Source organism: Microcaecilia unicolor, chromosome 3, assembly GCF_901765095.1.
Source record: "Microcaecilia unicolor chromosome 3, aMicUni1.1, whole genome shotgun sequence".
Taxonomy (NCBI): Eukaryota; Metazoa; Chordata; class Amphibia; order Gymnophiona; family Siphonopidae; genus Microcaecilia; species Microcaecilia unicolor.
The window spans coordinates 82045981-82073358 of record NC_044033.1 but is presented as its reverse complement, the minus strand read 5'-3'; the positions used below and the strand labels follow the sequence as shown (position 1 = coordinate 82073358).

Here is a 27378-nt window from a genome sequence, read left to right as displayed (position 1 = left end):
AAATGTTGAACAGGGGAGATGGTAATACAGAGAGAGTGGAGATGCTGGAGAAGTAGGGGGCTAGGGACACTGAGAGGTGATACTGGACACAGCATGAGAGATGAACACAGAGAAGTGCTGCTGCTGAACAAAGGGGGAGGGATATGGCTACAGAGGGGAGATGCTGGACAGGAGAAGATAGAGACAAGACAGAAGAGATTCCAGACACAGGGAAAAGATAGCAACACAGAAATAGGAAGATGTTGAACATGGAGGGAGGATAGGGACAGGAACACAGAGGGGGAGAAGCTGGACACAGGTGGAAGACAGGCACAGGGATACAATGGGGAGATGCTGGGCATGGGGGTTATAGGGATTCAGAGAAAAACAGGTAGTAGATATGGAGAAAGAAGAAATATCAAATGGACAGGGAATGATGAGTGAGGTGATTAAATTTACAGATGACACAAAACTATTCAAAACTGTGAAATTGAATGTAGACTGTGTGAAATTGTAGGAGGACCTTGGGAAGCTAGATGACTGGGCATCCAAATGGCAAATGAAATTTAAAGTGGCCAAATAAGTGATGCACATTGGAAAGAATAACCCAAAGTATAGCTACATGATGCTAGGTTCCACATTAGGAGTCACCACTGAGGAAAAAGATTTAGGGGTCATCATGGGCAATATGTTAAAATCTTCTACCTATTGTGCAGAAGCGGCAACAAAAAAACAATCAGAATATTTTGTGGTCCCATATTTTCTACCAGGTGAGGGTCTGTCCATGTTCTGCACATGTGACTGAGGTACAGCTATACTGAATTGCATATTTTAATATTCAGTCAAATATGAATAACAAAAAATACTATTCGACCGAATACGAATACCAAATAGGAATAATGGGCATTGAGCTTTAACATAACAAACAATAAAAGAAGCAACATGAAATAAGAGATCAAGTGTTTATTTCCATAGGCTTTAGTACAGTAGAGCCCTGGATTATTCATATTCAAATTTAAATCACTATTCAGCCAAATACAAATAATGTATTTGTGGGTCTATTTAGGGCTGAATTGAATCAAATACAAACATTCGGCACAGCCCTAGCGTGAGTTGAAAGAGTTTGCTAGCATGGTGCATCTTGTTCTAGTTTCCCAACAGTAGCTATATTGTTCCTGTAGGGCTTGGTATTATATTTGTAGCACTGTCTTTTCATAGGTAGTTAAGACTATTATGTTGTGGTAAGTTTTCTATATAGGTTTTCAATGTCTTTTTGTAGAATTGTGTGATATTTTGCAAAGTGTCTAGCCCTATTTGAAAGCAGACTCTGGGGCTAGAGCCACCAAAGATGGCCCTTGTCACCCAAAATTTAAAAAATGTTCAAGACAGGTTGTCTCAACATCCTGTAGAGTCACCACACAAACAAAAACTGTCTGCTTTAAACAAAGTGGCTGGCAGTAGAAGACGTGTGTGTGTGCTGTTCCTGAGTTGATAATCACAATCTGAATATTTTTGTATGGTGAGTTGTAAGGGGGATAGCTCCATTGTTGGGAATATGGAGTTTGTGATACAGAACTGGAGATGCAGGGTTTATATTGAGATTCTGTTCAGTCTTGTAGAGAATCCAGAATTCACTCCCACACAGAAAAAATTATTGAATGACGCTATCAATTACAATGGCAGTTTCACCTGGTAGCTGAAACTAGCTGGAGTGTAGGGTTTCTTTATGCAAACAAGGCCCTGGTGTCTTAAACTGCTAATTTAAAAGTGGGGTGGAGGGGGAGGGGTGGGTGATATGATGGTGGGCATGTTGTGTGGAAATGTTGTTTTGGCTTGCCTCCCATAACTAGCTTGCCCCCTGTTGCCTTTCTAAATATTTCTGTCTAATGCCACTTGAAATAATGTCTCCAGATGTTAGACAGCCATAGCAAGACATACAAGGAAAGACTTGATGACCCGATCATATACACCATGAAGAAAAGAAGAAATAGAGGTGATATGATACGGACGTTCAAATATTTGAAAGGTATTAATCTGCAAACAAACCTTTTCCAGAGACAGAAAGGTGATAGAACTAGAGGACATAAACTGAGGTTGAAGGTAGGCCAACTCAAAAATAATGTTAGGAAGTATTTTTTCACTGAGACGGTGGTAGATACCTGAAATGCCCTCCTGCAGGAGGTGGTGGAGATTAAAATGGTAATGGAATTCAAAAATGCATGGGATAAACACAAGAAATCATGTTTGGAAAGAATGGATCCAAAGAGGCTTAGCCAAGATTAGGTGGTAATACTGGTAATTGGGAAGCAAAGCCAGTGCTGGGTAGACTTCGATGGTCTGTGCTCTGATCGTGGCTGAATTCATTTGGATGGGTTGGAATGGTGGGTTGGAGTGGAGCCTTTCAGGGGCTTAGATGACAACTTCTGAAGTTTTAGAAGAAGGACCATTACGGGCAGATTTAGGTCTATGTCCTGAAAATGGCAAGGACAAATCAAGATCAGGTATACATATGAAGTATCACATCATATCTTATGTAATGAGTTTATCTTGTTGGGTAGACTGGATGGGCCATACAGGTCTATCTGCCATCATCTACTACATTACAAACGAAAGAGGGGCAAAACTGAACATGTAGGCGGATGTGAAAAGCTAACTGAAGGTGGGGTCTTGGACACATTCCTTTTTGGAATGTGCATACATGACAGAATTCTGGGGAAGGCACTGGAAGTGATCGAGAATGTGGTGCAGAGAGAAGCGAGCTGGATGTAGGCTACTAAGTTCATACAGATAACGCTGTTAACTGATTTTAAAAAACTACACTTAAGCATTGGGGGAGGGGTAATTCTGTACAGGCACTAAGGCGTGTGTGCTAAGCATGAATTGTATAATAGCAATTATTCGCTTAATTGCCATTATACAATATTATTGAAGTCTGCAGTTACACGTGCAATTTTAGACATGAGAACTTACTCTAGCTTTATGGCAGGTGAAAATGTGCTCACCTAAATATGGTAGTTACGCCCATAATTAACATAATTCTAAAGGTTTAGAGGCCGATTTTCAGACCGTGGGACTTAGACCAGCTAACTCCCGCGATTGGCATTGAGAAAGGACATTCAATGCCGGGACTTTCCAGAGACCGGCATTGCATATCCAGTTTATTTTTGGCCAGCCTGACTTTGACTGGCCAAGCCGATATTCAGCGCTGGCCAATTAGTCAGACCGGTCAAAGATGTACCAGAGTTGCATGTGGCCAAATCTGGCTGCCAATCTTGGCCGGTCAGACTTGTACATAGGAATGTGTGCATGCAGATGTCTGTATGTGTGTGTGCACTAGTCTGGCTTCCAGCTCCAAGAGCAGTTATCTTACCTGAGTCGTTGCTGTTGTCTCCTTTGTGTTGATGCAGGTAGCTAAAACCAAGGCCGGAACATCCTGGTTCTCTGTCTTCCTGGACTCTAGGCACCTATTCCTCTGTCGGATAACTCCAGCTTGAGGCTGAGATTCTTCAGGAATCCTACAGGCATAACATCACAATCAGATGGGCTACAGTGATGTTATGTGACTCGCTCCATCCACTGCACATCTTATTAGATATACCCTAATTCCCTATAATCAGTGGTGTGCTGCAACTGGCTCACACTGGCTTGTGAGAGCGGTTTGTTACATTTTCAAGAATTTTGGGAACCGATTGTTAAAGCAGGCCCCTGTGGCTACTTTAACAGCTGGCTCCCAAAATTTGAGCTCAGGCCTCCTCCTGAACTCCCTTTTACTTTGCTGGCGGGGATGCCGAGCCTCACCAGCCAAATAAATGGAGTGCCGCTGCTCCCTGCTGCTTGTTTCCATACTTGCCAGACATCCAAGAGCTCTAGGTGTTGAGGCAGAACATTCACTCCCTTGTCATCATGTCTCCTTCCCCCTACTCTTAGGGATTTTGCAATCCACAGAGAGATCCGCATGATATTAAAGTCTCCTCTATGTTCAACTTATACTCTGGATAGCCTGCTAAATTGGCTGCCAGAGTAGAGAAAAACTTGTGGCAGTAGACATTCAGAGCATAAACATTATGTAACAAAAGTTTCATGCCCCACAGCTCTCCTAGTGTAATAACGAAATCTGCCCTTCTTGTCCTGTAACTGCTTATGTAAATGAAAAGGAAGCTGCTTGTGCAGGAGAATCGCTACACCTCTCTGAAGACCACTAAAGGCCGAATAATAAACCTCCCCCATCCCATTTTCTCCTGAGTTTAACATGCTCAATACTAGTAAGATGCATTTCCAGCAAGAAAACAGTGTCTGCTTTTAATTTCTTCCAAAGTTAAACACCCTTGTGCACTTCACAGGAGAGTTTATACCATCCACATTAAGAATGAGTACATGCAAATCAGCCATATTCTGTAAGCATATTCATTAACATTGGAAGGTTATCCCTATTAACATACCAGGATGGAGCCCCCCACCTAGGCTCCCCGGCCCACAGTACTGACATACAGTGTCTCCTTCTCGCACCCATTCCATCTGAGGCATGAACACTACTGCACCCTCGTGACAACTCTGGCTCACTCTCAAAACTACACACACACTTATTCGCACTCACATTCTGCCCACCCCCTTCCACAACCTTGCCTCCCCTACTAGAATATACTCCCACATTCCTTCCATGGGTGCTTGCTAGCATGCAACCTCCTTTTATCCCCCCCCCCCCCCATGGAGCTCCAGCTGGTTCTCCAATTCCCGAAGAAACCCCTCTCAGTCCCAACTCTAAAGGTAGATGACAATCACTGAGTAACTCACTAGTCCAGCAATGGTTGCCCACCATTCACCCAGATAGGCACCAAGCCTCTCCCATGGCTTTTCCAGGAGACACATAATCCCTGATAAAGGTCTCTAACAGGACAACGGGATGGAAAAGAAAGGCAAAATGTACATAACCCAAGAAGATGTACGAGGATCCCCTTTCTCTGATGCAGACAAAAGTTCCTGGTGACTTTGTTAGTGTCTTCACCTCCCCTGAGTACCAAAGAGCAACAAATCCAGCCCCAAAGTGCTAAAGAGCAACCAGACCAGACCCAAGCAAAGTGTGTAGTGCCCGGGCCAGGGAGTCCTCCCATCAAAGGCCACCCAACTCAATTCATGGAGGCATAAGTACATAAGTAATGCCACACTGGGAAAAGACCAAGGGTCCATCGAGCCCAGCATCCTGTCCACGACAGCAGCCAATCCAGGCCAAGGGCACCGGGCAAGCTTCCCAAACGTACAAACATTCTATACATGTTATTCCTGGAATTGTGGATTTTTCCTGTCCATTTAGTAGTGGTTTATGGACTTGTCCTTTAGGAAACCGTCAATCCCCTTTTTAAACTCTGTCAAGCTAACCGCCTTCACCACATTCTCTGGCAACGAATTCCAGAGTTTAATTATGCGTTGGGTGAAGAAAGATTTTCTCCGATTTGTTTTAAATTTACTACACTGTAGTTTCATCGCACGCCCCCTAGTCCTAGTATTTTTGGAGAGCGTGAACAGATGCTTCACATCCACCTGTTCCACTCCACTCATTATTTTATATACCTCTATCAGGTCTCCCCTCAGCCGTCTCTTCTCCAAGCTGAAAAGCCCTAGCCTCCTTAGTCTTTCTTCATAGGGAAGTCGTCCCATTCCCGCTATCATTTTAGTCGTCCTTCACTGCACCTTTTCCAATTCTGCTATATCTTTCTTGAGATGCGGCGACCAAAATTGAACACAATACTCAAGTTGCGGTCGCACCATGGAGCGATATAACGGCATTATGACAAAACACATCCATCCCCGACTGCCCCCTGCATGTTTCCTGCCCCTCAGTGAATAATAACATCAAAGTGTCACTCCCAACAAGTCTATAAGACCTGCCCATCCATATTTAATTGAGTACCCACATGCGCAGCGCTAACCAGCAGTGTTTAGCTTGTCCATGAATGCCTTCGTTTCATCCACTGTCTGCAGAGTTGTGGTCTTGCCAGCATGCCACACTCGCAGTTTAACTAGGAACATCAGTGTAAATTGCACTCCTTTGCGATGGAACTCCAAACAGAAGGGCACCATAATTTTTCTCTGGGAAGCCATATAGACAGAATAGTCATTAAATAACAGAAGCTTCCCCTCTTCGTATTCCACCAGGCCAGCTCTGCGGAATGCCCTAAGAATGGCCTCCTTCTCCCTCCAGTAGATATTGCGGGCAATTACTCTGTGCGGCCATCACACCTCCAGGAACTTAGGCCCGATCCTGTGTGACCTCTAACAACAAAACTGTGTGGCTTCAGGATGAAGACCCAACTTCTCGGGAATCCATTTGGTAAATATATGGTACAGATTATTGTCACTCACTTTTTCTGAGAGCCCTACCAAGTTCAAGTTATTCCACCAGCTCCTGTTCTCCTGTTCTTGCACCTTATTTTGCAAGTTTATAGATTCCTTTTTTAGCTCTACGATTTGCTGTGCCATGTGAGAGTTGATGTCTTTCTGCATGGAAATTCTCTGCTCTACCTCCGATATCCATCTGTTTTGAGAATTAAGTTTCTCATTCAGCTCATCAACAGCAGATTGCAGTTTATTGACTGTCCACTAGAGCTGCTGGCACCGAGAGCGTGATTTCTTGAATCCATTCTCTGGCAGGCACAGTAAACGAGGTTGGCTCCTCTGCCATCTTACCTGTGGGTTGTTTGACCTTGTCTCTGATTTGTTATGGACATTCCTCAGTAAAAAGGGCTCCAACTGAACTCCCCAATTGTCCTCAGGCTGGGGAACATGATGTCCTGCACTCCAGGTGCTTTTAGTAAGGGGAAATGCAGGTTTCAGCAAGATTTTATGAGGTTCCCACTGGCGCTCCATTCACATGCGACCTCTCAGGAAGGCTAAATCTCGTGACCCCCACAAAGATGAATATTCTGTCGCGTTATCTATATCTTTTTCAGTCTCTCCCTGTACACATCCCACAGGATATTATCCAACAATAGCAATGGGACATTACTAGGTTTATCTGGTGGGGTAGACACCCCTACCCCTCTTGGGGCTTTCAATTTTGCGTAAGCATAAAACTGAGGGTGGTTTGGGAATCCCTGACCTGCAGAGATATTATGAAGCTGCTCAGATACACCATCTATGGGATTGGCAGCATTCTTTAGAGCATAAGAGATATGTCTACTTAGAACAAACATTTGTGACATGAGTCAGGTTGCACTATCTGCCCTGGGTGACTAGTAAGCTGATGGGGAGATATGATATTGTTAATCCAATGACTAGACAGCTAGTCTTGCTGTGGAACTGGATTTCAGATCGTACATGTAGGGAACTTGGTTCAGATTTATTTATTTATTGCATTTGTATCCCACATTTTCCCACCTTTTTGCAGGCTCAATGTGGCTTACAATACATCATAAATGGTGAAGATATAATAGAAAGATAGACATTTAGTTTACAGAAGAATCATGGTAACATGATAATGGTATACCAGGATAGCAGTATAACAAGCAGATATTATAAGGCAGTTCTGAATATCTGTGGAGGAGTAGTGTATGTTTACATTTGTTGATCTTTGTGGTATGCTTTTTTAAAGAGATGGGTCTTCAGTAGTTTTCGGAAGTTGGTTAGTTCGTAAGTCGTTTTTAGGTTGCGCGGCAGTGCGTTCCATAGCTGTGTACTCAAGTAGGTGAAATTCGACGCATTCATTAATTTGTATTTTAGGCCTTTGCAGTTTGGAAAGTGCAGATTAAGGAATGTGCGGGATGATCTTTTAGCATTCCTGTGTGGTAAGTCTATCAGGTCTGACATGGAGAGGCTGGTGCTTCTCCTTGAATGATTTTGTGAACTAGGGAGCAAATTTTGAACGGGATGGATCCCTTCTTGCCCTGTTTAACTGGGAGCTGGAGAGAGAGGGAGAACACAGTTTAGGAGCTAAAGTGGGGAGGGATCTGTTTGGGTTGCATTACTGTTATCAACTTCTGGAGGGTGGGTCCCTTAATGCTTTTTCCCCAGCTGCAACAGGAATATGGGATACCCCATAAGGAATTTTATAATTGCCAAAGGGTTTGGCATTATCTTCCAGATTCTATATAGCACGACCGAAATTGCGTGTGCAAATCTGGTCATATTCTGGATTTGCACACACAATTTAATTACTTAATAAGCTAATCAGCGTCAATACTTGCCACTTAACAAGCAATTATTGACACTAATTGGCATTAATTTGAATTTAAGTGCACAACTTGCTAAGTGTATTCTGTAAAGTGGTGCACGTAAATTCTAATGCACGCTTCCAAAAAGGGGGTGTGGCCATGGACGTGGAATGGACGGGCCGTGGGCATTCCAAAAATCTACACACAGGGTTATAGAATATACTTGCTTCGCGCCTAATTCAGGCGCCGGTATTTACTCTAAGTTTTACTTGGCATAAATGGATGCACCTAGAGTTAGGCACAGGTGGGTTCTATAAACCCACTAGGCGTATTCTATAAACCCTGCCTAAATTTAGGTGTGGATACAGAATACACCTAGGCGGAAATATTTTTGGCATCGATTTTTTTAGGCACCATATATAGAATCCTGTCCTATATGATTCAGGAACCATGCTACATAAATGGGATGAGCTGTGAATTACGCATCATGGGGCAAAGGGTTAATATCCTCTTTATATTCTCAGTTGGTCTCTCCGAGGTTTTAAAATTGGCCTATATGTTTGCTTGGGAGAGAGACCTGGGAACTAGTTATTTTGATACCCAGTAGTCTGAGATACTTTTAAGACCTCATTAGTTTTCAGTCTCAGTTGCTGTTAAGGAGTCTTATTTAAAGGTACTCTGTGCTGGCATCTGACATCAGTGCGCTTACAAAAGATGTTTCCCCAGTATACCACCGATTGTTGGAGGGGGATTGTTCTCAAGGGACCTTCTTTCATCTTTGGTGAGAATGTCCCCTGGCCCAGAAATGTTGGATGAGGATTATAGACAAGATGCAAACAATTTTTGGGATTATCTTTGGGGTGGATCCTGCTTGGTGTTTACTTGGGGTGGAGTGGGATATTTCTCCAGCTGATGTCCAAGTCTCTCTATTTTGGGTGGCAGCTAGATGGGTCTTGTTAAAATTTTGGAGGAATTCAGAGGTTCTTTCTTTGCAGATCTGGAAAGCTTATTTGCTGGACATGATACTCATGGAAACCCTCACCCCTATTTGGTTGAATAAGAAGCCACAATCTCACTCTTCGTGGCAGACACTGGATACCTATCTTAAATGTGGTTAACTGTTGGGCCGCTTTGTGGGTTGGAGGGTGAGGGTGAGGGGGTGGGAGGCAGTGGGCAGGGTAGAACACTGGATGGGTAAGGGGGTAGCGAAGCCATAGCATGGGCACTATACTATGCTTATGGAATTATGGTTGTTGGTTCTGTGCATGCCCTACTATGCCTTGATTGTACTGATTGTGCCCGTTTCTAGTTGTATATTTCTTATAAACTTAATAAACATATTTATAAAAAAAAGAGGGTCAACCAATGGACACACATCATCATTCCCTACAGCTGCCAAGGGGCTTGATCTTTGAAAGCAAGATTTAAGCTATGCCCTTGGCTCTGCTCCACTCTGCCCAGCCATGCCCCAACTCCACTCAGTCACAACCCCAGACCTGCCCAATCCACCTCCTGATTTTACCCCTTCACAGACCTCAGCTGTGGTACCAACAAGCCACCTTCCCCACAGGCAGCAGGAGATGCCATAATATTATGTCATCTACTGCTGCCATAGGACCAGTCTTGTGATAAGAGCTGTGAGATTTTGCAGCTGTTATTGCGAGACTGGACCCATGGCAGCAGGAGATGATGTCTTATTACCACTTCTTCTGCTGCCGATGAAGCGGGAGGCTGCTCAGCGGGAGATCTTCTCTCCAAAGCAGGGCTGCAAGAGATGACCTGCAAAAGCAGGAGACTTACCAGGTCTGATTCCCGGACAATCAGTGGTAACTGGGACTTTCCAATTGTGAGTTCTTAACTATACACTTCGAAGACTGACAATTCTCTGTTATTAGAAACAGTGCCATGCCCTACCTGAGTTCTGGATAAACATTCTCCAGATACCACTTGAAAGACTGGCATTTCAGACTCTTCCGGAGGGCCACTCTCTTCTGGATACTGCGGAGACATAAAAGACAAGTAAAGCAAAATAAAACAAAACACAAATGCAAACCAGACACTGAACATTTTCCTGGGCATCACTTGTTCTTTCAATGATTTTGGAGCTATCTTGGGTTTATTCAGCAAGGCCTTCATCCTGTACAGAGGATAATTTTATAGTAGACTACGAACTTGTATGGGGGATAAGCACATGAATTATGCCTATTTTATAAAAGGCCTAGAAAGATGGCACCTAAAACTTATATTGATGTTTGAAAGGAGTTGGTCCTACAAAATAAATCCCACCACATATCCAATATCCCATTAAAAAAAAAAAGACCTTCAGCGGTGGACTCCAAGAAATTATCATCCCCACATTTGAGGCTCCTCAAAGAGAACAATCACCATTTATCGTCATCAAGTCACGTTTTCTTCTTAAATCTTTACATTCAAATCTTCATATTCTCATTACAACAATGTTCTCATTCATTTTCTGTCATATAATGGTGATAATAATTAAAAGATTCACTTATCTTACAGCACTACAGCACTTTTCACCATTAACATTTTTCTCAGTGAAGTAAAAATTCAGGGACCAAAATAAAAGAGTAGGGGTGGACCAAGGAATCTCATCAGCCAAGGGTACATTGGAATAACTTTATTCAGCAATACTGAATGGGGGGGGGGGGGAGAGAGAAAGAGGGGCAATGCTGGATGGGGGAGAGAGAAATAGGCAAGGGCAATGATGAATGGTGCAGAGGGTAGAGAGATGGAGGCAGTGCTGCATGCCAGGGAGAGAGAGAGAGAGAGAGAGAGAGAGAGAGAGAGAGAGAGAGAGAGAGAGAGAGAGAGAGAGAGACAGTAGACAGGTGGGGGGGGGGGGGGGGTAGGAGAGACATAGGAGATGCTGGATGGCAGGGCAAGAGACAGAGGCGATACTGCATGGAGGGAGGGAGGAGAGAGAAAGAGAAAGATAAGGACAATGCTGAATGGTGCAGGGTGAGGTGGGAGGAAAGAGAGACAGGGGCAGTGCTGCATGCCAGGTGCATACAGAGACAGACATAAAGAGGAGATGCTGGACAGGAGAGAGAAGAGAGGGGATGCTGGATGGCAGGGAAGAGAGAGACAGAGACAAGAAAGGATATGCTGGGGTAAAGGATAGAGAGACAAGAGAGGAAATGCTGACTATGGTGAGGGGAGGGAGGGAAAGACAGAAGATGCTGGATGGCAGGTGATAGAGACATAGAGGGAGGAGATGCTTGATGGCAGAGGTAGAAAGGGAAGGTTCTGGATGGCAGGGGGAAAGAGGACAGAATTATTGGAAGACTGGAGAATAGGGAGAAGAAGAATGGGAGGACCAGTGAGGGAAAGAAATGGAAAATTGTAGGTAGATGCAGTAAAAAAAAAAGAGGAAGATTGAAATCTGAATGGATGGGCAAAAAAATAAAAATGAAAGAAAGCTAAAAGGGGCAGATCAGTGTTTGAGTTGGATGTAGCAGAGGAAGTGAAGAAGACGAGAGAAAAAATGACAAATGGACAGGAGATCTTTGGAAAAAGTTAAAAGAAGACAGGAAAACAGTAAACAGAGACTGGGGTCAACACAATTAGAAAAATGAAATGGCCAGAGAGCAAAGGTAGAAAACATAATTTTATTTTTAGTTTAGGATGAAGAATGTGTTAGCTGTGTTAGTCCACTTTAAAAGTTAATAAATAGAAATAAAAGGAAAAAAAGATGGCACATTTTTATTGGACCAAATACATTTTTGAGTATCTTTCTTAAGCCAAAACTTTATGTTCTTATGTTCTTAAAACCTCCTTCCTAAGTCAGGACAAGCATGCTATATACTGTTCAGACCTGAATAAGGAGGTTTTGGCCTAAGAAAGCTAGTCAAAAAATATATTTAGCAGTCCAAAAAAAGTATCACCTTAGTTTCCATTTTCATTGTGGGCTCCTTTTACAAAGCAATGCTAGTGATTCCAGCACAACAAATGCAACAAAGCCCACAGGAATTGAATGGGCATCATATCTACCATGCCGGAATCAGTAGCGCAGCTTTGTAAAATGAGCCCTTTATTTGTTAATTTATAATGTAGCAATTGGAATATGTCAGTTTTTGAAATGTATATCTGCTCTCTTTATATTTACACAGTACAGAGGGACATGCATCTCTGTTTCTATTTCTCTGATGTTGCACTGTATGCAGAGTCTGACTTCTTGGGGGTTCAGTTTAATTTTTGTCTATATAGTTCTATTTTTAGTTTGTGGTTTGTATTTAAGGATCTACCTGCGTTTGTGGTGAAAAAGGCCAGGCATTCTGTTAGCATTCATTCTCTGTGTAGGATTGCTCTGTACTAATCCAGCGTGTTTAGTTTTACAGCAGGTGTATTGATGCTGTACTTCCCACTGCAATGTTTACAGTGCTGTCATTATCTAGGGAGGCTCTTGTTGTGTGATCCCGGGAAGTTAGTACTGTTATGATATGGTATAATTGCTTTATAGGTCCTGAGTGACTTTCTACGGTTTTGTATTACATACGCCAGGCCCCCTCCCTGCCCATCTTGAAGTCCTTGCTCAAAGCCCACCTCTTCAATGTCGCTTTCGGCACCTAACCACTACACCTCTACTCAGGAAATTTAGGCTGCCCCAACTCGCCCTTTAGATTGTAAGCTCCTTTGAGCAGGGACCCTCCTTCTTTGTTAATTTGAACAGCGCTGCATAACCCTAGTAGCACTCTAGAAATGTTAAGTAGTAGTAGTAGTAGTACAGTATGCCTGGTACTGGAGTTTGAATTTGGATTTAGCTCATGCCTCTTTCAGTTGTAGCCCAAAGTGAGTTGCATCCAGGTACAGTAGGTATTTTCCTGTCTCTGGAGAGCTTACAATCTGTTTGAACCTGAGGTCATGGAAGGTTTAAGTGACTTCTCCAAGATCTCAAGGAGTGGCAGTGGTTCTCAGGCTGTTGCTCTAAGTATTAGGTATAGCTAATACAGGAAGGGTGGTGGATGCATGGAATGGCCTCCCGGTGGATGTCGTGGAGACAAGGACTGTGTCAGAATTTAAGAAAGCATGGGACAGGCATGTGGGATCCCTTAGGAAAAGAAGGAGCTAGTGGTTATAGAAGAAGGGCAGACTGGATGGGCCATTTGGCCCTTATCTGCAATCATGAGTCTATGTTTCCATGTTTCTAGATAAAACATATTCCAAACATGTTTCTTAAAAACAAACTAAAGGCCAGCAGATATGAAGCCTGGTGGTCATTTGGCAACCTATCAAAAAAAACCCCAGGGAAATCATTTTATGTTTCCATTAAGGCACAAGATTTCTGTTACAGTACATAAGTATTGCCATAATGGGACAGACCAAAGGTCACCAACCCAGGTCACATGTACCTGGCAAGATCCCAAAAAAGTACAATACATTTTATGCTGCTTATCCTAGAAATAAACAGTGGATTTCCCCCAAGTCCATGGTCTACGGACTTTTCCTTTAGGAAGCCATCCAAACCTTTTATAAACCCTGCACCACTGTATAGCTGTGTGCACGCTGCCATTTTTCTGGAGAATGATTTCACCTTTATTTTTCAAATTGAATTTGTGCTTTTTTTTCTGCAATGGTGCCGTTTTCATTTGGCTTTTAATACTTAATGTTGAAGAATAGCCAACACACATTAGGCACATGGAAAAGAATATGCTAAAAGATCAGCCCGTACATTCCTTAATCTACACTTCCCCAGCTGCAAAGGACTGAAATACAGACTAACACATGCGTCCAGCTTTTCCTACATAAGTACGCAGTTGTGGAATGCATTACCACTTACCTTAAAAACAAATTATGAGCTAATCAATTTCTGTAAATCTCTGAAGACCTTTCTATTCAACAAGGCATACCACAACGAGCAATAATTTAATTATAACACAACACCACTTCAACTTTAGTCTGAATATCTTCTCGCTTTATCTGTCTGCTTAACTCTACATTGTCACCCATGTATTCATGTAACACCAATGTATCTTGTACTCCGGAATGGTGAATGCCATAATGGAACATTGCAAGCTTAATTCTATATCGTCATCCATGCACTCCATGTAACATCAATTGTATCTTTTACTCTGGAATGGCGAATGCCATAATGGAACATTGTAAGCCACATTGAGCCTGCAAATAGGTGGGAAAATGTGGGATACAAATACAACAAATAAATAAATAAGTGAGGTCAGGAAGGATTTTAGGTCCCGCCCTGCATCTGGACTATTGTACCTTGTTCTGGGCTACCATGTGCACAACAGGCAAGTGTGGTACAGTGGGCTAAAAAGATGCAAATGTACACAGGCAATCTGTAGGAGTGGGGGCAGTGAAGAGTCCTGTTTCCTCCAGTTCCCTTGAGGGAATCTGCATCCGGCATTGTAGAGAATGTTGTAAAGTGGCTGTGACAGGGCTGATCTTAATAGGCCTATTTTCTTCTCTATTATAAAATGATTAGCTGTAAATCCATGGCTTACTGGGATGCAATTCTCAAAGGCTATTTATTCTGATTTATATTCTCACCACCTTATCATTCTGGGCTGATCACAATGAATTACATATGAAATAAAAACATCTTAACAAAGAGGCACATTCAACTCAATGCTGTCAGAAGGCTATACACATCTGATACCTGCAATTTAACTTGAAAAGCAGTTGAAACAAAAAAATGCCTTCACATGTTTTTCGAATCTCAATGTCACCCTCCAAACGCACCTCAACAGGCTACAGATATAACATGCCAGCAATTTTTTTTACGCACCTCAACAGGCTACAGATATAACATGCCAGCAATTTTTTTTTACTTTGCATACAGTCTTAACAGGTAGCATTTGTATGTATCTCTCATTAGTACAGAGCTCAATTTGATTAACAGGAACTGGAATCACTGGAATCAACACCATAATATGGCTACCTTAAATATGGACTATCAATGAAGAGTAGTATGCTCCCAAAAACCATACCAGTAATCAAATGAGTGCCTATATTCCTCATTAACTATAATGAATGCAAAGAAATTGATAGTACCCTCAAAGAAAGAAGGTTCCAATAGCCTATGGGAGACTGGGCCAGTGCTTGCAAGATCATCTGAAACTCATCAAGTGAACTAAGAGGCCTCAGCCACCTCAACCGAAAAATCTCATAAAAAGGGCTTATAGCTAAACTTTTAAGGGGTAATTCTATAAAGTGGGTGCTAACACTTACCGGCCAATTACCTATGTAAATGATTAGGATACTGGCACATACGTACATAAATGCAAAAATTCCACCTATGTGCAACTCTGAAAACACACATCTTACATAGCATGTAATTTATAGGTGGATGAACACACAGCTAGTCTGGGCAGAGCATGGGTAGGACCAGGGCTGCCGAGAGACACAGCCGGGCCTGGGGCAGAACCGGACCACCGCACACTGCTCCCTCCCTCCCACCCCTTACCTTTCTGTCTCTGACTTCAAGGGGGGGTGCAGGCCCAGTGCCGGCAAGTTTCTTCCTGAATGCCTGCTCCCACGGTTTGTCCTCTCCTGCTCCTATCCGTGCTGGGAGTTAGGACATGGATAATTGCATTAATGCGATATCATGTTAATGCAATCATCTGGGTCCTGGGCGGCACGCAGGAGCAGGAGAGGACAGACCCGGAAGCAGGCAGGCAGGAAGAAGCTTGCTGGCGCTGGGCCCTCCCCTTGGAGGCTGCAACCCCCCCCCCCCCCCCCCCCCCGGCAGCCCTGGGTGGGACTAGTTAGAAATCAGGATAAATAAGCTGGATCTGAGAACAGGATGTCAACTGTGGGTCAACAAGACCTCCAAATAACCTCCTTGTATTCTGGCAAAGAAAAGTCAGCTAGCTATAATCAATTATGAGATACTACCGCAGGATCTCAACTAACTAGCAAAGTCTCTCTCCTTAGTTGTTGCCTCAATTTATTTATTTCATTTATATCCCACATTATCCCAATAGATCAGGTTCAATGTGGCTAACAACTTATTGTAATTAACAGTACAAAAAGTAATGTGGGATAGTATACATTAAGTAGTCATAAAGTAAATGAGGATTGAATATTAATATGGAAGCGAATGCTAGATGCAAAAAGGTAACAATTTTTGAAATTGGAATAATTGTATAATTAGGGATTTAAGGGGTCCTTTTACTAAGGTGCGCAGAAAAATGGCTTACGATAGTGGAAGCGCAGGTTTTGGGCACGTGCTGATCCATTTTTTAGTGCACCTGTAAAAAAGGCCTTTTTTGCTGAAAATGGACGTGCAGCAAAATCAAAATTGCTGCGTGTCCATTTTGGGTCTGAGACCTTACCGCCAGCCATTGTCCTAGTGGTAAAGAATCTGAGCGGTAATGACCTACGCACATCAAATGCCACTTGGCGTGTGTCTGTTACACGTGCCCGAAAATAAAAAAATATTTTTCAGACACGCGTATCGGATGCACGCCAAAAATTAAATTACAAGAGCCATGCAGTAGTCGGGCTGTAACTCCATTTTGGCTTGCGTTGGGCATGCGTAGACGCTTACGCAACTTAGTAAAAGGGCCCCTAAATTAATGATGATTATCCATGAGAAATTGCTTAAACAGAGAGGCTTTAAGGTATTTTGAAAATATCAAATAATTAGGCTCCCATGTGATAAATTCCGAGAAGAAATTCCACCATTTAGTACAGAGTTAAGGGAATTCTGACATGTAGATTGACATGTAGATCACATTTTTGCAACTGGAATATTGGAGGGTTAGATAATCCCTTAAACTAGATCACCAGACAAAGATCACTGTCATTGGTCACAGATGGTGACACATTTCCCCCCACCCTTTTTATTTGATGTTTATGTAAGAATGAAGTGTATTGCATTGGGTTAAACATATGCACTAGGGCAGGGATGAGGGACTTCAGGCCTCAAAGTGCTGCATATAGATCAGGTTTTCGGGAAATCTCTAATGAATATATATAAGATAGATTTGCCTACAATGGAGGTAGTATCCATGCAGATCTATCTCATACATATTCATTACAGAAATCCTGAAAACCTGACCTGGTTGCAGCACTGGTGGCCTGAATTCCTGTATCCCTACACTAGCGTACTGTGTTCTACTAGCTAATAGGAGCTGTTTTAATGCTGTGTAAACCAGGGCTTTCAAACATACAGCCCACAGGCTATTTATAGCCCACTGTGGACCATTATCTGCCTGCTGCCCATGTTCCCAGTTCTGGTCAGAAGCGTCAGGAGGCAAGTAACTCCCTACCCACCTCAACTTATGTCTAACTCTTCCTCACCTCCTATCTCCTAAAAACATGATGGGTAGAATAAATCCAGGGCTTTTTTTGAGGGGGTACTGAGTACCAGCACCGTTTCCATTGTCTGCTAAAATTGACCCATGGACCCCAAGTTTTAATGAAAGAGCTCCGGCTCTATACACCAATTGTGCCTTGTCATAGATTCTGTGACTGGTTGCAGAGGGCCTGGCCTGCACCTAAATCTACATGCCGGGATTTTGGCCAAGCTTTCATTGGTGTAAATGGACGCACGTAGTTATCGGCGCTGGGATATTGACTAAGTGTATTCTTTATACCACGCCTAAATCTAGGTGCCACTGATAAAATACGCTTAGACAAAAATGTTTTCCACATGGATATTTTAGGCGCCATATACAGAATCCCCCATAAAGGGGTACAGTCAGGCAGTGGCGTTCCTAGCGTGGATGGCACCCGGAGCGGATCACCGATGCGCCCCCCGGGTGCAGCGCCCTCCCCCCCCCCCCCCGCCTGTGAAATGACACCTTCCCCCCTCCCCGGCGAAATGACACTCCCCCCGGGTGCAAGCCGCTGGGCGGGGGGGAGGGGTGCTGCGGCGCGCGCCTCTGGGCTCCGACTTCGCAAACTTTGCTCGTTCGCTGCAGCTCCCTCTGCCCCGGAACAGGAAGTAACAGGGGAGCTGCAGCGAACGAGCGAAGTTCGCGAAGTCGGAGCCCACAGGCGCGCGCCGCGGCACCCCCCAGCGGCGTGCACCCGGGGCAGACCGCCCCCCCTTCGTACGCCACTGCAGTCAGGATGGTATTTATGAATGACCGGTGCATAATAACACTGGTCCATGCTGCCGAGCATGCTTCCAGATCGCTTCTATTTTGATTTGCAGCTTCATTCTGCTGAAGCATGACTGCAAATAATCATCCACCCCAGCCCCTAGTGCTTTTAACATTTTCATTACAAAGAATACACAAAAAGAAATGCACTGCAGAACTAAACAGGTGTTAACAATTAGCGCATTGATAAGAAAAAGCATCTTGTAGAGATTTACAAATTTCCATCGGTCCAAAGCTTGACAGCTGAACACCATTTTAGTTTTGTACCCAATTCAGATAGAGTATGCAACTGTGAAGCGCTCAGGGTTGTAACAGTGCAGCCCTAGTCCACATCTCCTGCAAAGCAATTATTTTTCCGATGTACTGCTTTCACTGTTCAGTGTACGAGTGCAGAAACAATACTGGCTGCTTGTACAGCGTTTTCACTGTTGTATGATAATGTTCTCCTGTTCACCGCTGGGAGGAGGGGAAGTACTTACTTTCCATATGGCCTGCCCTCTGCTGCTGGCCGGGCAGCATAATAGTGTTGCTTGAATTCATCCATCCACACTTCAGCTGTGCGCTTGGTGTTTCTGAAAAATAACAAAGTTATTATATAGCAATAGCAACCATTCAGATCTCTGAAACATCTTTCATCCTATATATATATAGGACCCTTCCTTCAAAGGGCTCGTTCCCAAAGGGAGAGGGGAGAAGAAGCAATGGATTTGGACCAGACTTGCCTGGTCTTCAGTGGCTTGGCTTTTTTTTTTTTTTACTAAATGTAGTCCCATTTTCCCATTGTTCCTCCTTCAAAAAATGTTCCGATATCTACAAAAGTTTTAGGATTTGAGGGTGTATGAATTGTCTGGTGTCATCGGTAAAACTAAAGGCACAAGGAGAGAAAGTGCTTGCTTGGGCTCACACGGAAACCTCTTCGATTTTGACCGTGTCTGCCTCCATGATTTCTTTCCTCCAGTGAGAAAAATCAACCCAGAGTGACTCTAAGCTGGATTTTAACAAAAAGTGCAGTGCTGAAGAGGACTGAGCCAATAGAATTCTTGAAAGACTGGTGGTATCTAATCTAGTCTTATATTGCCGTACTTTCTCTGTCAGAGTTCTCATTTTGAAATAAAGCTTACTCTTCAAAATTTTTTTAAAAAGTGCCCTAGTGTCTATTTTCTGGAAATTGTGTTAACCGACAATTTTTGAAGTCTAAATAAATGCTGACCAATGTACTTCAGGCAAGGAATCAGATTTTACCCAAAGGGAAACACTTCTACCAAATTCACACAAGCAAAAGTAGCCTGGGGGGGGGGGGGGGGGGCCGTCTGTTCCAAAAATCTGTTCTGATGGCTCCTAATCATTCAATTCCAAAAAGAAAAATAAAACCCTCATGAACTGGAAATATGTGATAGAAGGTTAGTACGGTCATCAAGCGAACTGCCACCACACGCAGTAAACAAAATAAAATGAAAACACTAACAGCTGCAACCAAAGCGTAAATGTACCAGTACCCCATAAAATATCACAGAGGGAGAGTAAACATATCCATCAGCTGGGCTGAAGCACAGCATGGAAACGTGGGGCAGCCTGGGGATACATTCCAGAAGTAAAGAAAGCACATACTCCCATGCTGTGCTAGTGATAGATTTACAGTTTCTTTGCACAGTCCCATTCCAGAAGGCACATAGCTTGCATTTGCAGGGATGGCATTGTGTGTTTCTTTTTTCTTTCTCTTTGCTCCCTTATGAGGAAAGGCTAAAGAGGTCAGGGCTTGGAGAAGAGACGGAGAAGAGGAGACATGATAGAGGTCTATAAAATAATGAGCAGAGCGGAACAGGTAGACATGAATCATTTGTTTACTCTTTCCAAATGTATGAGGACTAGGGGACAGCCATGAAGCTACTAAGTAGTACATTGAAAACAAATCAGAGAAAATATTTATTCACTCAATGTATAATTAAGCTCTGGAATTCGTTGCCAGAGAATGTGGTAAAAGCCATTAGCGGAGCACGGTTTTAAAACGATTTGTACAAGTTCTTGGAAGAAAAGTCCATAAAGCATTATTAAGGTGGACTTGGGAAAACCCACTGTTTATTCCTGAGATAAGCAGCATGAAATCTATTTTATTCTTGAGATCACTAGGTACTTGTGACCTGGATTGGCCACTGTTGGAAACAGGATATGGGCTTGATGGAACTTCAGTGTGTTCCAGTATGGCTTTGGGGGGGGGGGGGGCAATATTCAAAAACACTTATAAGAGCAATCGCTATCCATTGTCACTGAATATTCTTACAGACCACTTCTGCACTATCTGGACAGTGCTGCAGAAGAGCATGGGTGAAGCCAGGGTAGTTCTAGAATTCATCCAGGTAGTGACAATATTCAACTTGCTATCTGGATAACTGACCCAGATAAATTTATAGTTTATTACATTTCATATACCACCTTACAGAAAAATATATCAAAGAACTGCAATAAGAATAGGAAAGCATACAGTACACAGAATAGCCATCTATAATAATAATTCTCACCTGGAAACATTCTGAAGCTCACTCTGTGGGAGGGAAACACTGAAGGCTAGGCTCTCAGCTCGCTCACTCACTCTCACTCATGCACCACTCACTGACACTCATAGACCCGCCCTCAGCCACGCTCCTTCCAGACATAATTCGCGACCCCAACGTTCTAAATGAAGCCTCCAAACTCCTCCAAACCGGAAGTGTGAGGCTCCAGAGATATCCGTTTTGCCCATAGCTCAAAAACGGAAGTGTGAGACGTCCTGTGCCCCGCCCTCCCCTCATAACGTCATCACGAGGAGGGCAGAGCCCATTCCAGGAAACGAGATGTCCCCCTGCCCACATCTTCTAATTCTCACCCTCATTCTCACCCTCAACGTACAATGAAGCAAGTGTGAGGCTCGGAGATATCCTTTTTGTCGATCGCAGCAGCGAAACAATGCAATGACGTCACCGGTGGGGCGGGGAAGGCACAAGCCTCGGAGAATCGGCAACAACAACAAAAAAGGCATCCTCAATGCCGCGGCGGGGAATACAGTCACGCAACGCGATGACGTCGACGGCGGCCTGGGGAAGGCACAAGTCATGCAGAATCGCCAACAGCAAAAAAACAAACCTGTCACGGGCGACCGAACGACCCAAACAACTTGCGCCTGGAAGGTAGGGGGGGTTGAGGAAGAAAGCTGCAACAAAGATAACAGGAAGGAAAAGGAAAACCTTGCTAGCGCCCGTTTCATGCTCTTCGGAAACGGGCCTTTCTTACTAGTGTCAAAATACTTAGTATTAAGAGAAAGCAACAATCCCCTCCTAACTAACTATAGAAAAAGCCAGAGAAAACAAATGAGCATTTAATAGTTGTTTAAAACGCACCAAACAACGTTCAGCCCTTAATATACTGCCAGCCCCACTCGGGCCACCATCCCCCCTACTTGGGTGGCCACTGCCACCGCCCCCACTCAGGCCATGCCATTCTCCCACTTAAGCTGCTGCCACCCCCTGCCCCCTTACCTTCCTGTATCTGCTCCTCCCTTGGACTGGCACGCTCCTGCTCCTGTGTGCTGGTACCTGGGTTATCACATTGACGCAATTACCCGGGTCCTGACACACAAGACCAGGAGACCGAGGGAACAGAACCTTCTGGTGCTAGGCTCCCCTTGGAAGCCAAGCCCAGGGAATCTTGCCCCCCCTGCCCTCCTCTTTGTGCCCTGCCCCTGGAAAAACCAAACATAAGGACTCCGAAGACTGTAAATCCCTAATTGGATTATAAAATGTTATTAGTACCTTCAGGGGCGATAGTACTTGCTCATAATATGTGTAAAGACCAAAATTTTGATTTGTAATCTAAAGTGTACTGGTAGCCAACGATAAAGGACATTATGATGCATATTTTCAAAGCACTTAGCCTCCCAAAGGTCCATAGAAACCTATGGAACTTAGCCTCCCAAAGTGCTTTGAAAATAAGCCTGAAAGTGTGGTAATATGCTCCTGACTACTCAACCTACCCAAATACGAATGGCCATGTTCTGCAAGGTCTGAATCTTCCACAAATGATACTGGAGTAATCCAACCAAATTTGCACTGGCACAATCCAGCTGAGACATAAATAAAGCATACATCAAACACTGAATGCTGTCCTAAGTTATCCAGATAAGTTCTCTGGATAGCAGATCGAATATTGCCAGTATCAGGATCATGGTGCTGAATATTCAGATACTTTTTGACTGTTCCAGCTGGCCGTGGTGGTTGAATATTGACCCAAATATGTTTGGACTCTGCCCTGCAAAACAGTTCACTCATCCTATAGCATTTCCATAAAAGTTGAAAAGGCACCAGCTGGTCATTAGTGTAAATATGCAAGACATGAAGTGCCACAAAGCATTTCATGAAAGCTGTTCCCTCACCTAAGCTACACTCAATAATAAAAGCCAAACTTTGGTGCCATTAATACCCATCTTGCCTCTGATACAAACATTGCCCTGCACTCTAATAATACAGCCAGCCTTCCAAGATGAACTCTTTGGAACTTTATTGCAAAAGGGCAGAAGACACCCAAACACAAGTCCCAGTAAGAGCTTGCTAAGTGCTATTCATCTGCATTGACAACACATAGCAAGGCAAGGGCTTGACCTAAGAGACTGCCAGCACACTAAGACATGCCCTCAAATACATGTGAAAGATCTCCCACACCTTACCTTAAGGTCCTGAGAGGCATGCAAGCCATGGGGCAGGATCAATTATTTTATTTAGATTTTTCTCACACCTTTTTCAGTGGTAGCTCAAGGTGAGTTACATTCAGGTACACTAGCCACCTTATAATTGAAAGAGAAAAACGCCTAGATTTCGACCCAAATCGGGAGATAGACGTTTATCTCACAAAAACGAATAAATCGGTATAATGGAAAGCCGATTTTGGACATTTTCAACTGCACTCCATCGCGGAAGCGTACAAAGTTGACGGGGGCATGTTGGAGGTGTGGCGAAGGTGGAACTGGGGCGTGGTTATCGGCCAAGGAGAGATGGGCGCCTTTCGCCGATAATGGAAAAAAAGTATGCGTTTGTAGCTAGAATTTAGGGCACTTTTCCTGGACCCTGTTTTTTCACGAATAAGGCCCCAAAAAGTGCCCTAAATGACCAGATTACCACCAGAGGGAATCGGGGATGACCTCCCCTGACTCCCCCAGTGGTCACTAACCCCTCCCACCACAAAACATGATGTTTCACAACTTTTTATTTTCACCCTCAAATGTCATACCCACCTCCCTGGCAGCAGTATGCAGGTCCCTGGAGCAGTTGTTAGGGGGTGCAGTGGACTTCAGGCAGGTGGACCCAGGCCCATCCCCCCTACCTGTTACAATTGTGCTGCTTAATGCTTAGTCGTCCAACCCCCCCAAACCCACTGTACCCACATGTAGGTGCCCCCCTTCACCCCTTAGGGCTATAGTAATGGTGTAGACTTGTGGGCAGTGGGTTTTGAGGGGGATTTGGGGGGCTCAACACACAAGGGAAGGGTGCTATGCACCTGGGAGCTCTTTTACCTTTTTTTTTGTTTTTGTAAAAGTGCCCCCTAGGGTGCCCGGTTGGTGTCCTGGCATGTGAGGGGGGCCAGTGCACTACAAATCCTGGCCCCTCCCACGAACAAATGCCTTGGATTTATTCGTTTTTGAGCTGGGCGCTTTCATTTTCCATTATCACTGAAAAACAAAAACGCCCAGCTCACAAATTGTCGAATAAAACATGGACGTCTATTTTTTTCGAAAATACGGTTCAGTCCGCCCCTTCACGGACCCGTTCTCGGAGATAAACGCCCATGGAGATAGACGTTTTCGTTCAATTATGCCCCTCTAGGTATTTCTCTGTCCCAGGAGGGCTCACAATCTAAGTTTGTACGTGAGGCGATGGAGGGTTAAGTGACTTGCCCAAGATCACAAGGAGCAGCAGTGGGATTTGAACCGGCCACCTCTGGATTGCAAGACCGGTGCTCTAACCACTAGGTTGAAAAAAGAAGGGGCCCAAGGACAGAACCCTGGGGAACTCCAACAGAGAGCGGGATAGGTGAGGAGGATGAGCCATGAGAGTGCACTCTGAAGGTACGATGGGAGAGATAAGAGGAGAACCAGGAGAGGACAGAGCCCTGGAACCCAAAGGAGGACAGTGTGTCGAGAAGTAGGTTGTGATTGACAGTGTCAAAAGCGGCGGATAGGTCGAGGAGGATGAGGATTGAATAGTGACCTTTAGATTTGGCGAGGAACAGGTCATTGCAGACTTTAGATAGTGCTGTTTCTGTCGAGTGTAGGGGGCGAAAGCCGGATTGAAGTGGATCGAGGATGGCATGAGAGGAGAGGAAATCAATGCAGCGGCTGTGAATGGTGCGTTCAAGTATCTTGGAGAGGAAGGGTAGGAGGGAAATGGGGCGGTAGTTGGAGGGACAGGTAGGGTCAAGTGATGGTTTTTTGAGGAGTGGTGTGACCACGGCATGCTTGAAGGTGTCTGGGACAGTTGCAGTGGAGAGAGAGAGGTTGAGGATATGACAGATGGTGGGGGTGATAGTAGGAGTGACGGTGTTAAGGATGGGGTCTGAGGAACAGGTGGTGTATTTCGAGGAGGAGAGGAGATGGGCGGTTTCCTCTTCGGTGATAGCAGGAAAAGAGGAGAAGGAGGCCTGGGTAGGTTGGTTGAGAGAGTGGGTTATAGGAGGAGGAGAAGGTTTAGTGGTGAATTCAAGGTTGATCTTCTGGACCTTGTCACGGAAGTAGTCGGCCAGAGATTGCGGAGAGAGTGAGGGGGGAGTGGGAGCAGAGGGCACTTTGAGGAGGGAGTTGAGGGTGGCGAAGAGACGACGAGGGTTAGAGCTGAGGGAATTAGTCAATTGGGTGTAATAGTCCTGTTTAGCGAGGAATAGGGAGGATTGGAAGGAGGATAGCATGAATTTGAAATGAATGAAGTCATTATGGGCGCGAGAGTTCCTCCAGTGGCGTTCAGCCGAACGGGCGCAGGAGCGAAGGTATCGGGTGCAAGGGGTCAGCCAGGGCTGGGGATTGGTACGCCTTGTGGGACGGGAGATGGGCGGTGCAAGGGTGTCAAGAGCAGAGGAGAGAGTAGCATTGTAAGTGGAGACAGCTTTGTCAACAGATTTGGAGGACAAGATGGAAGGGAGGAGGTCAGAGATACAAGAGGATAAGGTGGGGGGGGGGGTCAACAGCCTGGAGATTGGATAAGATTATATATTGCTTATTCTATGTTTATGTAATATGAAGTTTCAATATTACCCATCTTTTCTGTATCAAGAATATTCTTGGAACTAAGTTGTAAATTGTTAAAATTGCAAAAACAAAATTGCCACACATCCACTTTGGGCCTGAGACCTTACCACCAGCCATTGACCTAGTGGTAAAGAATCTGGGTGGTAATGACCTACGTGCACCAATGCCACTTGGCGCACGGCCATTATGCATGCCAGAAAAGAAAAAATATTTTTCAGATGCATGTAGCGGATGCACGCCAAAATTGAAATTACCGCAAGGGCCATGCGGTAACCGGGCAGTAACTCCAATTTGGCGTGCATTCAGCATGTGTAGGTGCCTACACGGCTTAGTAAAAGGTCCCCTTAAAGCCATAATGCTGCTTGATTAATTCACCCTTAAATTATTTATCTAAGTAGAAAACATATGATTTCAAGGCCCTAAGAAAGAGAAAATAGGAAGGAATTGTTTAATTTATACAGGAATTTCATTTCAAATTTTAACACTCTGAAATGGAAAAGAATGCTCAATCATTGATTTAAGACATATTAATGTTAAAGCTGAAAACAAGAATTTGAATGGCTACATGGAAAATTTAGCAGTTGAGTAAGGGCACTGGGCTCATTCCGTATATAGATTTAAAAATCAAAGTGGCACTTAATACACAGTTCAACAGGCAACCAATGTAGATTTTTCAACAAGGCTTATCAAAGCACATTTCACTATCATTCAGCACCATAGACAGCTCCTGTGATGGCTTGATAGACACATGAGGGCTTAATTTGCTGACTCGTTAATGTGCTTTTATGAAGGATTTTTCTATATGTAAAAGCCTTTTAATGAATATAAAAAGTTTTTATAAAATTACCCTGGGATTACTACACATTAAAGTACATGCAGTGACAGGAAGGTGCATACATTTACATGACCCGTATGTAGGCATATTCTACAATAAAGTTTCGGTGGAATGTGGCGACATCATGATCTTCATGTCTTATTTATAAAATACCCACAGGTATTGATGCCTGTTCTCAAGCAATGGAGGAGTGGCCTAGTGGTTAGAACACAGGTATTGACATTTAGAGGTGCCTGGTTCAAATACCACTGCTGCTCCTTGTGACCTTGGGCAACTCACTTAACTTTCAATTGCCATAGTTACAAACTTAGATTGTGAGCCCTCCTAGAACAGGGAAATACCCAGTGTACCTGAATATAACTCATCTTGAGCTACCATTGAAAAATCTGTGAGCAAAATCCAAATAAATAAATGTCTGTGGTGACAATCAAGCCACAATTTCTGCTGCTGTACGCCTAGTATTTTCTAGAAACAGATAGGCACCAATGTGTCTTTATAAAAAAAGGCTGAGTCTCTACCTGCCCTTTACAAATTACCCTTCATGACAGCAATTCTGTAATTTGATGCCTTCTTTTTGGCACCCCAATGCAGTGTGGGTAGCACCAATTCTATAACAGCATCAAGGCACCCTGAAGCTGTTACAGAATACTAGCACAAACCTGCATTGCTGTGACAAAAAAAGGCATGCCTGCTTATGTCAGTCTAATGGCAAGTGCAGAAGGGTTCACCCAGACCTTCAATCAATGCGTGCATCTAATAGTTTTCTAGAAGATGTGTGCATATCCTTGCCTCTGCTCCTCCCACAAGTAAGCCCCTTTCCAATTGCACGCTATGCCACTTATGCACAAGATTACAGAATAGCTCTTTGGGCAAGCATGCACAGAACTGGAAGCTATTCTTCATTTATGTGTGCCAAACGCACCTAGATGCAGGCATGCCTTATACAGAATTGCTCTCTGTGTTTGTAAATAGGTCCCACTGACTATAATGGAGCTTTCGGTAAAAAAGGTGTTAAGTCCTGAAAAGGTGCAGAGAGGACCTACTCAGGGGAAGAACGTATCACTTCCCATT

At 44.0% G+C, this 27378-nt stretch overlaps 1 protein-coding gene across 2 annotated transcripts in view; it reads right to left on the bottom strand.

Moving 5' to 3' along the window:
• Window positions 1–27378, bottom strand: part of GALNT14 (polypeptide N-acetylgalactosaminyltransferase 14) — a 610663-nt gene that overhangs the window by 5054 nt on the left and 578231 nt on the right. For both annotated transcript variants that reach the window (XM_030196114.1, XM_030196115.1), the window contains exons 11-13: window positions 18691–18783; window positions 10038–10121; window positions 3350–3494 (exon numbers count right to left, since the gene is read on the bottom strand). In XM_030196114.1, coding sequence (XP_030051974.1) covers window positions 3350–3494; window positions 10038–10121; window positions 18691–18783 — 322 coding nt within the window. The remainder of the gene's footprint in view (window positions 1–3349; window positions 3495–10037; window positions 10122–18690; window positions 18784–27378) is intronic.